This window comes from Carassius gibelio, chromosome A13 (genome assembly GCF_023724105.1).
Source record: "Carassius gibelio isolate Cgi1373 ecotype wild population from Czech Republic chromosome A13, carGib1.2-hapl.c, whole genome shotgun sequence".
NCBI classification, from domain to species: Eukaryota; Metazoa; Chordata; class Actinopteri; order Cypriniformes; family Cyprinidae; genus Carassius; species Carassius gibelio.
The window spans coordinates 20,258,240-20,273,723 of record NC_068383.1 but is presented as its reverse complement, the minus strand read 5'-3'; the positions used below and the strand labels follow the sequence as shown (position 1 = coordinate 20,273,723).

The 15,484-nt window shown below is 37.9% G+C and overlaps 1 protein-coding gene across 1 annotated transcript; it reads left to right on the top strand.

The window, feature by feature from the left end:
• The first annotated feature begins 815 nt into the window (after nucleotides 1-815).
• LOC128026449 (atlastin-2) lies at nucleotides 816-13,737 on the top strand. The gene is made up of 13 exons (XM_052613625.1): nucleotides 816-982; nucleotides 5,622-5,944; nucleotides 6,865-6,999; nucleotides 7,088-7,192; nucleotides 7,266-7,316; nucleotides 7,399-7,455; nucleotides 7,996-8,088; nucleotides 8,165-8,303; nucleotides 8,385-8,512; nucleotides 9,040-9,096; nucleotides 9,343-9,414; nucleotides 9,751-10,182; nucleotides 12,644-13,737. Exons 1-13 carry the CDS (start codon nucleotides 910-912, stop codon nucleotides 12,761-12,763), a joined length of 1,785 nt encoding a protein of 594 aa, XP_052469585.1. The 5' UTR covers nucleotides 816-909; the 3' UTR covers nucleotides 12,764-13,737.
• The last annotated feature ends 1,747 nt before the right edge of the window (nucleotides 13,738-15,484 follow it).

Sequence of the window (15,484 nt, the reverse complement as noted above, 5' to 3'; positions counted from 1 at the left end):
ACATTGCAAAACAACATCGTTTTTTTTTTCATTAAAAAATTAATTCCATCATAACTTATCTCCTGTCTTGTAATACGTATCTAGAATTCCTTGTGGGATTTGAAGAGGACCAATAAGTGCAGCAAGCTGAAGATCTGATCATATTGATCTAGAATAGTTATAATGAAATTCAATAACTACAATAACATTGGATTAATCACTAAGTATTGTATAAAGTTGCTCTTATTTTGTTTAATTTAGTTGTGTAATTTGCTAAAAGCTTTGTTAGTTCATATCCTCTTGAGTTTCTATCCATTGGTCATTATTTCTATATTTTCATGAATGCATTATTTTGTGACATTCTGACCTGGTGAGTTATTAAATGGGCAACATATGCAAATGGTTTTTAAATGTGTCAGTCTAAAGATAGACCAGTCCTAGATACGCTGTGCCTCCGAGAGTTCCTTTTCAAACCTCTTTTGTTTCCTGTCATTTAATTTCTCAGGGAAAATAGCATTAGTTTGAGATCACTATAATGTTTTATTTCTTTCTTATTTTTATTTTATAATTTTTTTTACTCCACAAATTTGTGTAAAAACATGAAGACCGTGTTCTCCAAAGAGTTCCGAAGAGCTTTTTTTTTATTATTCGGTGAAAGTATCTGACCCTCTGCATAAAGTCGCACGGTCAGTGCCACACACATTTGATGACTTTTATTGACGATTGATATAAAAATGCAGTCTCACGAATATTCCTTATAACATATTTTCTTGTAAGAGCTCTTCTCTTTCTTGTGTTGACATCCACACTGACAAACCCATCTTTGTTTCCCAAACATCTCTGAACGAGTGCAGTAAGTTAACGCACAGTGCAGTCCGAGGGAAACTGGGGCCGCGCGACGTCACGCTGCGAAGTTTGAGCAGATCCAAGATGGCGGAAGACGGCGGACCGAGGAATCGGCGTTTCTCAGCGTCGAAGCAGAAATGCCACAACTTTGCTGAAGGTGACAACCTCATTTCATCTCGTGTAGCATCGGAAATCCGTTCTTCACAAACTCACTTTGTTTTCCTGATGCGTGTTTGTTAGTTTGCGTTAATTTGTCTTTTAATGACCGGCTAAAAGTACAGTAAACGGGACCTGAACTCGTGTTTTATCTGTTTCACGATCGAATTTGAGCAGGTGTGATTCAGCGCGCTCCAGAAAGCAGCTCTGAAAGAGTTTTCCAGAGCTCCAGCGCTTGTTGACGCTCGTCGCTGGCGTTAAACGCCGCGTGAGAGTTGAGGTACCTGTCAGTGAAACCATAACGGTTTTATCCGTGATATGCCCCTCTCTCGGTGCATGTTTATCAGGAAACGGCGGTGTTCTCGGCGAGTTCTTACGTTACTTTTATCCTTGCTATTATTAGATGGTTTAATTTGCAACCTTGCAAACTTTGGAGCCAGTCTTCCTTAATTTCTCGCTTTGTCGTGGTCGTTCAGTATGCGCTATACATTAAACTCCACTATTATGAAGACTCGTTAGTGGAAGTGTATTTGTGAATTAGTTACTGTTAGATCATTTCAGTGTTTCACTGAATTCGCCAGCTGGTTTGTGATTGACGAGCTCGTGCACGTGAGCGAGCGCGCGGTCAGCTCTTCGAAGATATCTCGCGCGCGCCATTGGGACCTAATGAAACTATCTACATTCAAACGAGTTGTGCTTCTCGCGTGCTCTCTTTAGCTTTAGGGTGATGGGTGCTATCCTGTAGGCCTGTGTGCATAGTCTCAGAATTTACCAGGCTGATTTGCCATGTAAATTTACTTATTTCTTAGGGTTTGGTTGTTGTGTACAGTAACTGTAAGTGGGAAGGACACTTATATTAAGTTCTCTTTTGTCTGTGCAAATATGTCAGTCAGCTTATGAACCGATAAGACATAAGCAGAGGTGGTTGTGTCTGATTTGTATGTTTTGTCTGTCTGAAGTTATGCATCTGTGTTTGTGGTCCACATCTATGATTATTGGGCTTTCAAATGACTTATAACAATATAGCTTACCTGATATTATTTTTAAAGATATCAACAATTGTACTTTGGAATTATTCAGAGATAAGAAAAATATGATAGAAACATGTACTGTATGTTAGTTAGTAGCACTTTAAGGTTTCAGCTACCAAAATTACTTACATTTAGTATTTGTTAGCACTGTGAATAACAGCAATGGACATCTGTCTTTATTAACTTAAATCAAATTATAAAAGAAGTATGATTAAATGTATTTTTCATATTAGCCAATGCATTACCCAAGAAATGCAACTTTATTGTCTTGATATCCTCTGTCATGTTCTGTCCTGGCGTAAGGAACAGGTTAATTTAAAATGATAGTTTACTATAAAGTATATTATAATTTAATATTAAAGTATTTCTAGTCACTCTTTCCATATTTCCCCCTTTATGAGTTTAGTAACATCACACAAACTCTGTTGCACTACATTACATAGTCATGCTATATTAATGTTTTAATATATCAAATTAATTTATTATATAAATTGATAAACCGTGCTAAGAAATAACTGAATGCAGGTAATCGGGATTAAGTAATCCAGATTCCATCTTTTAAGTAATTATATTATAAAAGGGTCATAGTCAGATTACAGTTAAATTTTTATGGATTGCATGGTTACATATTGTTCACACAATGGCAGCAAATTATTCATAATTTATTCGTTCACACTAGTTCTTATTTTCCTTGTTAAATGTTGCTTTCTAAGTGAACCACTTGCAGTATATACAGAGACTAATAAATTTGCAGGTTACCAAACACTGGATGTGTAGCTGTGACATACTACGTTTTCATCATAATTCAGTGACCTTCACTAATTATTTATTTTGGAAGTCTGGACAAAAATATTACAAACCTGGAAGACTTTGGCATTGCGATGTCAGGTTTTCATGTCTGTTAATGAGCCGACATGAAATATTTAGTCCCCTTGAGATTTCAAGAATTTAACAGCATATTTGCCGGTTCATTCGTGGTATTAGCCGATTATTCAGTCTGGCCAACATGAGAGCGTCACAGATCTGAGCTGAGCTGAACTTGCAGCTGTTTTGGATGGACTGTCCCGTCTCCAGTGTGTCCTTGGTGTGTGTTTGCTCACACTGACACTGCTTGACTCTGTTCCAGTGGCTCTGCTCGGCTGGCCGTGAGCCTGAGGAGACCACAGCGAAGGGGAGAGAGAGGGAGAGGGTGTTTGTTTTCTGTTACATGTGTCTTAACCCGAGGACAAAAATTACCAAATTTAGCCCTGTGGGCGAAGGGATCTAGGCTTATCGCAGCTCATGGATAAAGTGCACGGGGTTTAAACAGAGACCCATGCTCCTGGAATAGAAAGTGACCGCAGTAATGAGCTGCTAGTGAAGTGCTAAAAAGCAAAGCTGCAAACATCAGAAAACCCATCTCTGGTCATCGAGGACTGGATCTCAGTGTGTGGATGTTTCTCATCTGTGCCTTTTCTGACTGGGCCAGTATTACACAACAAAAGAGGACATTGTGCAGATGCTGAAGCTGCAACAATATATATTGTTTTTTTAAATTATTTAAATATATAAATTACCAGTGTTATACAGTATTGTTCAAAATAATAGCAGTACAATGTGACTAACCAGAATAATCAAGGTTTTTCGTATATTTTTTTATTGCTACGTGGCAAACAAGTTACCAGTAGGTTCAGTAGATTCTCAGAAAACAAATGAGACCCAGCATTCATGATATGCACGCTCTTAAGGCTGTGCAATTGGGCAATTAGTTGAATTAGTTGAAAGGGGTGTGTTCAAAAAAATAGCAGTGTGGCATTCAATCACTGAGGTCATCAATTTTGTGAAGAAACAGGTGTGAATCAGGTGGCCCCTATTTAAGGATGAAGCCAACACTTGTTGAACATGCATTTGAAAGCTGAGGAAAATGATTACTTTGATTAAATGACGTACTTTGATTAAAAAGTTGATTAGAGAGGGGAAAACCTATAAAGAGGTGCAAAAAATGATAGGCTGTTCAGCTAAAATGATCTCCAATGCCTTAAAATGGAGAGCAAAACCAGAGAGACGTGGAAGAAAACGGAAGACAACCATCAAAATGGATAGAAGAATAACCAGAATGGCAAAGGCTCAGCCAATGATCACCTCCAGGATGATCAAAGACAGTCTGGAGTTACCTGTAAGTACTGTGACAGTTAGAAGACGTCTGTGTGAAGCTAATCTATTTTCAAGAATCCCCCACAAAGTCCCTCTGTTAAAAAAAAGGCATGTGCAGAAGAGGTTACAATTTGCCAAAGAACACATCAACTGGCCTAAAGAGAAATGGAGGAACATTTTGTGGACTGATGAGAGTAAAATTGTTCTTTTTGGGTCCAAGGGCCACAGGCAGTTTGTGAGACGACCCCCAAACTCTGAATTCAAGCCACAGTACACAGTGAAGACAGTGAAGCATGGAGGTGCAAGCATCATGATATGGGCATGTTTCTCCTACTATGGTGTTGGGCCTATTTATCGCATACCAGGGATCATGGATCAGTTTGCATATGTTAAAATACTTGAAGAGGTCATGTTGCCCTATGCTGAAGAGGACATGCCCTTGAAATGGTTGTTTCAACAAGACAATGACCCAAAACACACTAGTAAACGGGCAAAGTCTTGGTTCCAAACCAACAAAATTAATGTTATGGAGTGGCCAGCCCAATCTCCAGACCTTAATCCAATTGAGAACTTGTGGGGTGATATCAAAAATACTGTTTCTGAAGCAAAACCAAGAAATGTGAATGAATTGTGGAATGTTGTTAAAGAATCATGGAGTGGAATAACAGCTGAGAGGTGCCACAAGTTGGTTGACTCCATGCCACACAGATGTCAAGCAGTTTTAAAAAACTGTGGTCATACAACTAAATATTAGTTTAGTGATTCACAGGATTGCTAAATCCCCGAAAAAAAAATGTTTGTACAAAATAGTTTTGAGTTTGTACAGTCAAAGGTAGACACTGCTATTTTTTTGAACACACCCCTTTCAACTAATTGCCCAATTGCACAGCCTTAAGAGCGTGCATATCATGAATGCTGGGTCTTGTTTGTTTTCTGACAATCTACTGAACCTACTGGTAACTTGTTTGCCACGTAGCAATAAAAAATATACTAAAAACCTTGATTATTCTTGTTAGTCACATTGTACTGCTATTATTTTGAACAATACTGTATGTATATGTGTGTGTGTGTGTTAGTTTATACTGTATAATGTTATAGTTTTATTATTATTTTGAAATAGCTTTTATTTTTATATTTTAAATATGTTATATGTTTTTTTATTTATTTTTATATATATATATATATATATATATATATATATATATATATATATATATATATATATGCTACTGATGTGCTTACTATTTAATTTTTATTTATTTCCATTTAAATTTTGGCTAATTTTTATTTTTTAAGTCATTAATTTTAGTCTTTCAACTTAAACTAAATAGAAATAAAAATTTGAAATTGTTCGTTTTTCCTCTAATATTTATATTGTATTTTGTTGTGGCTTTATTGCAGTTGACAGAATGTTTCTGATAGTTGTAGTTAATGATAATAACCGTTCCAGTGACCCTGTTCGTTCCCCTTCTTCAGAGATGAGCGGTGTGGAAGATGTTCCACTGTGCCGCCCCGTCGAGGGGATGAGCTCACTGGACACTAATGGAGTCACACCGTGTGCTGTAGAGGAAGAGCTTGAGCCGGAGGACCACTCTGTTCCTGAGGGGGCTCGACCCATCCAAATTGTAATCACCAACGAGGACGATCATAAGTTTGAGTTGGATGCTGCCGCGTTGGAAAAGATCCTGATGCAGGAACATGTCAAGGATCTCAACGTGGTTGTGGTGTCTGTGGCTGGTGCCTTCCGCAAGGGAAAGTCCTTCCTGCTGGACTTCATGCTGCGGTACATGCATAAGCAGGTTAGAACAAACCCCATTCTACTGATGTCAGTGCACGAGTAGCTGAAAGATGGACATATATAAGATTTCAGATTAATACGTGTATAATATTTTCTCAGTTTTCTTTTAAATGAGTCATATTTTAAAAGCTTATGTTTCTTATTTACTTCCTAATCGGTTTCTAAATGTTTTTCAGGGATCCTCAAAACATTGCTTCAAGAATTGATGAGAACATTGTTGCTCTTAAATGAATAAATTTATTCAGTCATTAATGTAGATACTAATTAGATAGAAGATATTTCTATTTCCACTTTAATTTTTCTATATTTTACATGTTGAGAAAAATTACACATTTTATAGTTTAGGTGCAAAGTCTGTCTTTTACTAAGCAAATGGTTATAGATATTTTTCCCCCAGTGTACAGGGAAAACACATACAATGACTAGTACAGGCATTATTTATTACAGTAAATCAAGAACATTAATAATAATATATGGGTGCAAAATTGTTACCATATATTTATGCCAGCAAAGGTTTAAATTATTTTAATTAAGATTCTTTAATTTTCTTCATTTTTGTATTTTCCCTGTTTTTACAACAGCTATAAACGCTATAACAGTATAAAAAAATAAAACACCGCTAAAATGAAAAAGAAAGTATTGTCCCTTTTTTGTGAGGACAGTAAAACGACACATCAACTACCCATATGCATTCAAATATGTGAAGCATGAGACCTCTCACACATCTGTTAAAAATAAGTCTGAATTATCGTTCCTGAGAACAAGTTCCTGATGACTCCTATCACTGACATGCCTTAACTTGCGGGCTCCATCCTGCATGTATAAAACCAGCTGGGTCACATAGATGTGAGCATGCATGCTTTATTAGGTACATTTCAGGACATTCACATGGCACTGTCCTTTGTCTGTGTGTCTTTGTAGACATCTGAGTCATGGACGGGAGGAGACGATGAGCCACTGACTGGTTTCTCCTGGAGGGGAGGCTGTGAGAGAGAGACTACAGGCATCCAGGCCTGGAGTGAGGTGTTTGTTGTGGAAAAGGAAGATGGAACCAAGGTGGATGGGCGTTTACTTGAAGATGTGTATTATGTCACTGTCAAGAAATGTTGACTGTGTGATAAAACTAATCTGTGTGTGTCTGAAGGTGGCGGTTCTGCTGGTGGACACTCAGGGAGCCTTTGACAGTCAGTCCACCATCAAAGACTGTGCCACGGTTTTTGCTCTGAGCACCATGACCAGCTCTGTGCAGGTGTGTTGAGCACATTAGTGGGGTTAAGTAATCATTAACATAATAAGTGACCAAAAAATCTTGCTTGTTTTAGGTTTACAATCTCTCTCAGAATATCCAAGAAGACGATTTGCAGCATCTCCAGGTAGCAACTTGCTTTGTTGGTGTACAACGTTAGTTAATGTTAAAAGTGTGTGTGGGACAGTAACATCATGCATCTTTTATAGCTTTTCACAGAATATGGTCGCCTTGCATTGGAGGAAATCTGTGAGAAACCATTTCAGGTAGAAAAGCTGATCATTTCCAATTTACAGCCGTTATTGAAGAATCAGAGCATTTGTTTTGATGGGTTGTATTGCTAAAAAAGAAATATCCCCTCAATATGTATTGATATGTAAAAAAAAAAAAAAAAAACTATTCTGGGGGGGCCAAATAATAACTTTTAACAAAAATGTATAAATTCACAATGCACTAATTAGAGAACAATTTATGAACACTTGATTTATTCAGAAATAATGTAATCTTTACTGTTCAAATTGAAGTAATTTTAGTTGTGGCTTGCTAGTAGAACAGCGTTTACAAAATAACCAAGCCACTTTATTTTGTGTAAAACGCTGTGAAGTGTAGAGGCCCTTTATGGCATTGAATGCACATCTGTGGCCACAATACATCACTATAATTTGGTGTGATCTTGGTCCACTCTTCTTCCAATCTCTTTCATAGTTTGGCAACTGTAGTTGGGTTCTTAGCCATCAATTTGTCACCAAGGATTTTCCAGAGATTTTTAATCTTAAGCTTCACGTTTCTTGTTTACTGTCTTCCAGAAACTATTGTTTCTGATCAGAGACTGGTGTTACCCCTACGAGCATGGGTATGGGCTTAAAGGAGGGAATGGCTTCTTGAACCGGAGACTACAGGTGAGAAGATGCGCAGGTGAACACGGCTTCACCATGTTGAACGGAGTGCGAGTTATGTTTTATGTGTTCTCTGTAGGTGAAGCAGAATCAACATGAAGAGCTGCAGAACGTTAGGAAACACATTCACAGCTGTTTCTCCAGCATTGGCTGCTTTCTGCTGCCACATCCAGGTCTGAAGGTGGCCACCAACCCTCACTTTGATGGCAGACTGAGAGGTCAGTATAGATTTTCTCTCAGACACAGACACACACGTGCACATCTCAACTCCTGGCTCATCATAAACTTGTTTTGTGCAGACATTGATGGTGAATTCAAGAAGGAGCTGCAGAGTCTAGTGCCTTTACTCCTGGCACCAGAGAACCTGGTAGAGAAAGAGATCGGCGGAGCTAAAGTCACGTGCAGAGACCTGCTGGAGTACTTCAAGGTCAGATTTGATTAGTTGAGCTGCAATAACAGCTGCAAACACAAATCTGATCAGGTGTTAATTGTGTCAGGATTGAAACTGAAGAGGCTCTATTCAAGTGTTCCCCAAGGTTTGTGCAGCGAGTGAAGTGACGGTACCGTCACGAGATGCTTTCATGCTCTGATAATAATAGCTTTGCACCATCTTTATACTTTACACCATCATCGAGTACTTGTAATAACTTCTGATTGTGGTTTCAGTTGCTCACTTATCATTTGTCATGAACATCCTTTATTGTTATGAAAATACCTTGAGGTGCATAAAAACACATACAGAAAATATGAGCGTCATAGCACTGCACATTCATGACAGTTGTCTTTTTACAGTTGTCAGGCAACATTAATGTAGAGTTGAGCTGATTTAAGATCACTGCTGGGCTTTTTATAGTGTCATTGAACAGGGTTCATCCAATCAGATTGCATTTCCAGAACATTTTCTGCTTTATGAACATCCAGTATAAGACAAATGTTTATTTTCCTTGTTTGTAGGCGTATATTAAAATCTTTCAAGGGGAGGAGCTTCCACATCCTAAATCCATGTTGCAGGTGTGTTGCTCTCAATCTTTAATGTCACCTACAGTGTTGTACAAAAGTTTAAATGAATCAGAAATGCAGTAATATGGTGAAACATTTAAATTGACTATAACAATAATGTTTTCTATTTGAATGTATTTTATATAGCTATGAAAAGCTAAATTTTCAGCATCATTACTCCAGTCTTAAGTGTCACACCATCCTTCTGAAATATGAATATGAAAGTGTTAAATACCCACTGTTCCCTTTTTTACTCAGGCAACTGCTGAAGCAAACAACCTGACAGCTGTTGCTGGAGCGAAAGACACTTATAACAGAGCCATGGAGCAGGTAGAGTTACCTTGAGCTGCTAGTTTTTCTTTCATGCATATAGACCAATTTGAAGTAGTGTGAGAAAAATACATTCTGCATATGAAAGTTCTTTATTTTCCTAAATGGATCATGCATGGAGAGGGACCTCAGTTCTCTTTAAATATAGCAGGAGCGTGACGTGAGATGAGCTAGCCTATATAACTGAAAATAACAAGGCCATTGCTCTAAAATAGTAGGTTTGGCCTAGATAACTCAAAATACAGAGATGCCTGTAATGGTTTAATAATTTCTGCGATGCATGCATCTGGTGATTAGGAAAAGATTTTGAGCTCATATTTTTGTTGTATGTCACAGGTATGTGGAGGTGACAAGCCATACATCGCCCCTTTGGACCTTCAGTGCTATCACGAAGAGTTTAAGAAAACCTCCGTTAAACAGTTTAGCGTGGTGAAGAAAATGGGCGGCGTGGAGTTCTGTCAGCGCTACCAGCAGCAGTTGGAGACGGAGCTGGATGAAGTGTACACAAATTTTGTGAAACACAATGAAAGCAAGAACATTTTCTACGCAGCGAGAACTCCAGCCATCCTGTTTGCCATCATGTTTGTGACCTATATGGTCTCCACAGTAACAGGTTTCCTTGGGCTATCGGTAATCGCGGCTCTGGCCAATCTGGTGATGGGGGTGTCGCTGCTATCGTTGTGTGCCTGGGCGTATGTCAGATACTCAGGAGAGTATCGAGAAGTGGCTGTGGCAATAGACCTCATCACAGAGGCCCTGTGGGAACAGGTGAGTTATGCTTCCTGGATGTCCTTCCACATGTTGGTTGGGTCCATGCTACAATATCCCACCATCACATTGTTTCAGTTGCTTGCCGTCATTATATAAACCCTTCACTTCTAATCTTGTCATAACCCCAATTTATAAAGATGAGAAAGTAATTTGACTCCTCAGTGACAGCACTTGAGATGATGGGGGCCCATCAAGCTCATTTATACAGGTGCTGGTCATATAATTAGAATATCATCACAAAGTTTATTTCACTAATTCCATTCAAAAAGTGAAACTTGTATATTATATTCATTCATTACACAAAGACTGATACATTTCAAATGTTTATTTCTGTTAATTTTGATGTTTATAACTGACAGCTAAGGAAAATCCCATATTCAGTATCTCAGAAAATAAAAATATTGTGTACAGGTTCAATATTGAAGACACCTGGTGCCACCCTTTAATCAGCTAATTAACTCAAAACAGCAAAGGCCTTTAAATGGTCTCTCAGTCTAGTTCTGTTGGCTACACAATCATGGGGAAGACTGCTGTCTTGACAGTTTTCCAAAAGAGGACCATTGACACCTGGCACAAGGAGGGCAAGACACAAAAGGTCATTGTAAGAGGCTGGATGTTCACAGAACTAAATGTCCAAGCACATTAATAGAGAGGTGAAGGGAAGGAAAAGATGTGGTAGAAAAAAGTGTACAAGCAATAGGGATAACCACACCCTGGAGGGGATTGTGAAACAAAACCCGTTCAAAAATGTGGGGGAGATTCACAAAGAGTGAACTGCAGCTGGAGTCAGTGCTTCAAGAACCACTACACACAGACGTATGCAAGACATGGGTTTCAGCACCGCATTCCTTGTGTCAATCCACTATTAAACAACAGACAGCATCAGAAGCGTCTCACTTCAAAAAGGACTGGACTGCTGCTGAGTGGTCCAAAGTTATGTTCTCTGATGAAAGTAAATTTTGCATTTCCTTTGGATATCAGGGTCCCAGAGTCTGGAGGAGGAGAGGAGAGGCACACAATCCACGTTGCTTGAGGTCCAGTGTAAAGTGTCCACAGTCAGTGATGGTTTGGGGTGCCATGTCATCTACTTCATGCTTTCTGCTGCTGACCAACTTTATGGAGATGCAGATTTCATTTTCCAACAGGACTTGGCACCTGCACACAGTGCCAAAGCTACCAGTACCTGGTTTAAGGACCATGGTATATCTGTTCTTAATTGGCCAGCAAACTTGCCTGACCTTAACCCCATAGATTTTCTATGGGGTATTGTAAAGAGGAAGATGTGATATGCCAGACCCAACAATGCAGAAGAGCTGAAGGCCACTATCAGAGAAACCTGGGCTCTCATAACACCTGAGCAGTGCCACAGACTGATCGACTCCATGCCATGCTGCATTGGTACAGTAATTCAGGCAAAAGGAGCCCCAACTAAGTATTGAGTGCCGTACATGCTCATACTTTTCATTTTTATACTTTTTAGTTGGCCAAGATGTCTAAAAAAATCCTTTCTTTGTATTGGTCTTAAGTTATATTCTAATTTTCTGAGATACTGAATTTGGGATTTTCCTTAGTTGTCAATTATAATAATCAAAATGAAAAGAAATTCACATTTGAAATATATCAGTCTGTGTGTAATGAATGCATATAATATACGAGTTTCACTTTTAGAATGGAATTAGTGAAATCAACTTTTTGATGATATCCTAATTATATGACCAGCACCTGTGTGTGTGTGTGTGTGTGTGTGTATATATATATATATGTATATATATATATATATATAATTTTTTATTTATTTTTTATATAGATTATGTTTTTAAAAGATCATAAAGACTTTGTAAAAGTAATATGTGAACTATCCTTTTTAAAGGATTTGAGAAACATGTCTGACGTTAAGACCAGCGTTCTCATCCTCATGGAAAATCTGAAAGTATCAAGGGATTTAATTGTCCCAGATAAAAAAAAAAAAGATATAGAAGTTTATAAAATCTCATGGACACTTTTTATGTATTAAATATACTTTGTTTTTTAAATGGTCAACTGCTATTTTATCAGCTACACTTTGCTCTTTGTGAGTGCAATGTTTATAAAATTATTTAAAATCCTTGTACAATAATTGCAAATGACTGGAAAAGTCATGGAAGGTAAAACAATTGAGGAGCAGTGTGTTTGAGAGGTTACTTTAAACAACCAACCAGGGGAGCGTTTCCCAAAACCATAGTTGCAAACTAAGTTAGCAACTTTGTTGGTTGCAATACAATTTACAATTTAACAGGTTAGCAACTATGCTTTTGGGAAACGCACCCCAGGAAGATGTTAAAAGAGGTGTATATCTATGGATTTGACCCCTCTGACCTGTAATCAACCACCCAGAACATCCTAGCAACAGGCTAAAAACTCTCCAGACAAGCGCCATTCATGTTTTCATTGTTGTTTTCCCTTTCCTCGCTGATTCTAGGTGCTGAAGCCACTTACTGAGCAGTACATGGAAGAAAATGTCAGACAGACTGTTGTGAACTCTATAAGAGCCACGCTCACAGATCAGGTGACACAAGCCACAAAGTTGAAGACCAACTGACAGTTTGCTGTGCCTTATCTGCCCCGTGTTTCAAAAATCACTGCTTCTGTTGTGTAGTTTTTGTGATGTACGGTCATGTAGGTTCTAACCAAAGTTTACAGCATTATTTTCCCTGACCAAGACTTTTTAAAATAAAGGTGATTCACGATGCCATAGAGGAACCTTTTTGTCTAAATGGATCCATAAAGATCCTTTCTGTTCCACAAAAGGTTCTTTGTGGCGAAAGAAGGTTCTTCAGATTATAAAAAGGTAAGAAAGAGATGGTTCTTTAAAGAACCTTTGACTAAATGGTTCTTTGTGGAACCAAAAATGGTTCTTCTATGGCATCGCTCTGAAGAACTTTTACTTGTAAGAGTGAATGTATACCCCAACATGCTGACTGACACTGTAACAGCAACGGACAGCAGTACAGATGCTTCAGGTTTAATCATCAGGTATACATGCAGCTTTGAGGGATTCTTCAGGGAAGCACTACAAATGTTTTACAATCTGAAAGTTTTGAACAGTTTTGAGATCTTTAATCCCTTATGTGCTTAACGGTTGAATTACTGCTCTCAGTGGATGATCCGTAGCATTTGCCATTTTGCCTTCTAGCACACAGCTTTACTTGTGTGAAAACGCATTTTTGCTGGATTTCTTGAGGCATTTTTAGCCTTTAAGGAATGCTGAAGTTGTAAATCCATCCATGACACCCCTCTATCGGGCCTCTTTCTGTACAGTGTTGTTTTAGACCGTATCATAGTTTCCTGCATGTAAATGAGTGTACAAATATCAGCTGTAGATCACGAGGATTTAATTTACAATATTTTGAGATGAGTATGAATGTGATGCTGTATTTGCTTTTGTTGTCCCACAGAGCACCTTTCATTGTGCAGTCTTCTGACACATGGGAGTGCTCATGAGAAGACTTTTAAGTCTTTTAAGGTTATGCATGTAATTTATTTTTTAAATGATTAAAATATTGAAAAACTTTGTTTCCAGCTCCTTCAGGATTATTTGGGAGGCTATCAGTTTTCTTTTTTTTCTCTTATTTGTATAAAGACAGAAAAAAAAAACTAGTAAGCTATATGTTAATGTTTGTATTCAAGTTAAAATTTACATTAATGTGTTATGGTTGACTTGAAATAAACCATAGCATGTTTAACTTCACCAAGATTACAGTTTTTAAAGCTGTTAGGGCCCATTAACTTTTCAAACCTTCACAAAGTGAGAAAAACAGCAGTTTATGTGAGCTAAACTGGCATTCAGTGTCTATATCTTTCATATTACAAGAGTTTTTCTCACTCAGAAACAAACACCACCAAAATCCAATGTACCTGCAGTCTAGTTTGCTATGCAATATTTCTACAGTAATATGCTACGTTTCTAGAGTAAAACAATACTGAAATGTGTTACAAATCAAAAATGAAACGCTATTTATTAATACAGATTTATTACCATCTACACAGAATAATTGTGTACTGTAATGACACCATGGACCATGATACATATAATGGTTGATTTGAGACATATTTTGGTAGTTTTAGTGCATTTTAGAGAAATTTACTGTTGGCCAAGCTGAAGAGATTTTAAAAAGTGACCTACAGAAAGTATTACGAAATATGGCCTAGCATTGGCAAATAATAATAATAATATTGTCTATTGTTAGTTCATAATACAATTAATTCACCCTTATTGTAAAGTGTTAACCAAAATTCTTACCAATGTCTAATATGTTTTGCTTTTTGTTTTAAAATCAGATACTTCTTGTTTGTTTACAATTATTACGGTTCCCAGCCTCACCAGATGTCAAAACTGCTGGACAGGAACAAATGACATTTTACAATAATAAATTAAGTTTGAGTTGATCCCCACCAGTGTGATAGTAGCTGCTTTTGTTCTGGAGACGCTAATGTTACAGTCTTTCAAGAAGAACTGGTTTAGTTCAAAACCATTTTATAACGTCTTTTTCCAAGTGCTTAGCATTGGCACCATTGGTCCTGTTACTATGGCGACAGACATTAAGTTTTGAACAATGGGTATTGAGTTGCACAGTCGGCTTCTGATGTAGTCGGTTTGGATGCTGGGAGTAATGCAAGGTAAGGGCTAATTTCAACAATTTCATAAAGTGCTTATCAGAATTGAACTTCGTACACCATTGCCTGCATTGTTGTCCAAATAACTTTATCTGAATTTCTTACAGTACAAAGAAACTCACCTCACCTGGACCTGGACATTAAACAGACTAGAGGATCTATGCACAAGTGTAAACCTAACGGCATTCACGACTCACAGCAGGACAGTGACAAACCAATTCCTGACAAGCTGGGCACCGGTCAGCCAGAAAACGTGAAATGCAGTCAAACAACAAAGAGGTGCTTTTCAGTCGGAAGAAAGGACAAGAACTCCCTGCTAAATCACAGCATGCTGCAGTGGATAAGCTTGAAAACAGGTTCTTGAAAGTGCAAGAGAGTTCACTGCAAAATACAAGTGGAAATGTCAATCAAGATTTGAATTAGGGCTGAAACGATTCCTCGAGTAACTCGAGTTACTCGATTACAAAAAATGATCGAGGCAAATTCCTCTGCCTCGAAGCCTCTTTTAATTTATTTTAAATATCACGTCAAGTCTTTCGCAATGATTTTTTAATGTGACACATTGCGTTTACGTCACCCACAAAGTGGAAGGAGACTTAAGCGCTGCATCCGAGATACTGCAAGGAGTCAGCAGTGTTTTGATTAG

Bases quoted from the DNA above. Each gene is read 5' to 3' on its own strand.
- LOC128026449 (XM_052613625.1), top strand. From the start codon at position 910: ATGGCGGAAGACGGCGGACCGAGGAATCGGCGTTTCTCAGCGTCGAAG. The intron at 7,456-7,995 runs GTAGAAAAGCTG...ACTGTCTTCCAG, and splicing joins TCTGTGAGAAACCATTTCAG to AAACTATTGTTTCTGATCAG. The intron at 8,304-8,384 runs GTCAGTATAGAT...TGTTTTGTGCAG, and splicing joins CTTTGATGGCAGACTGAGAG to ACATTGATGGTGAATTCAAG.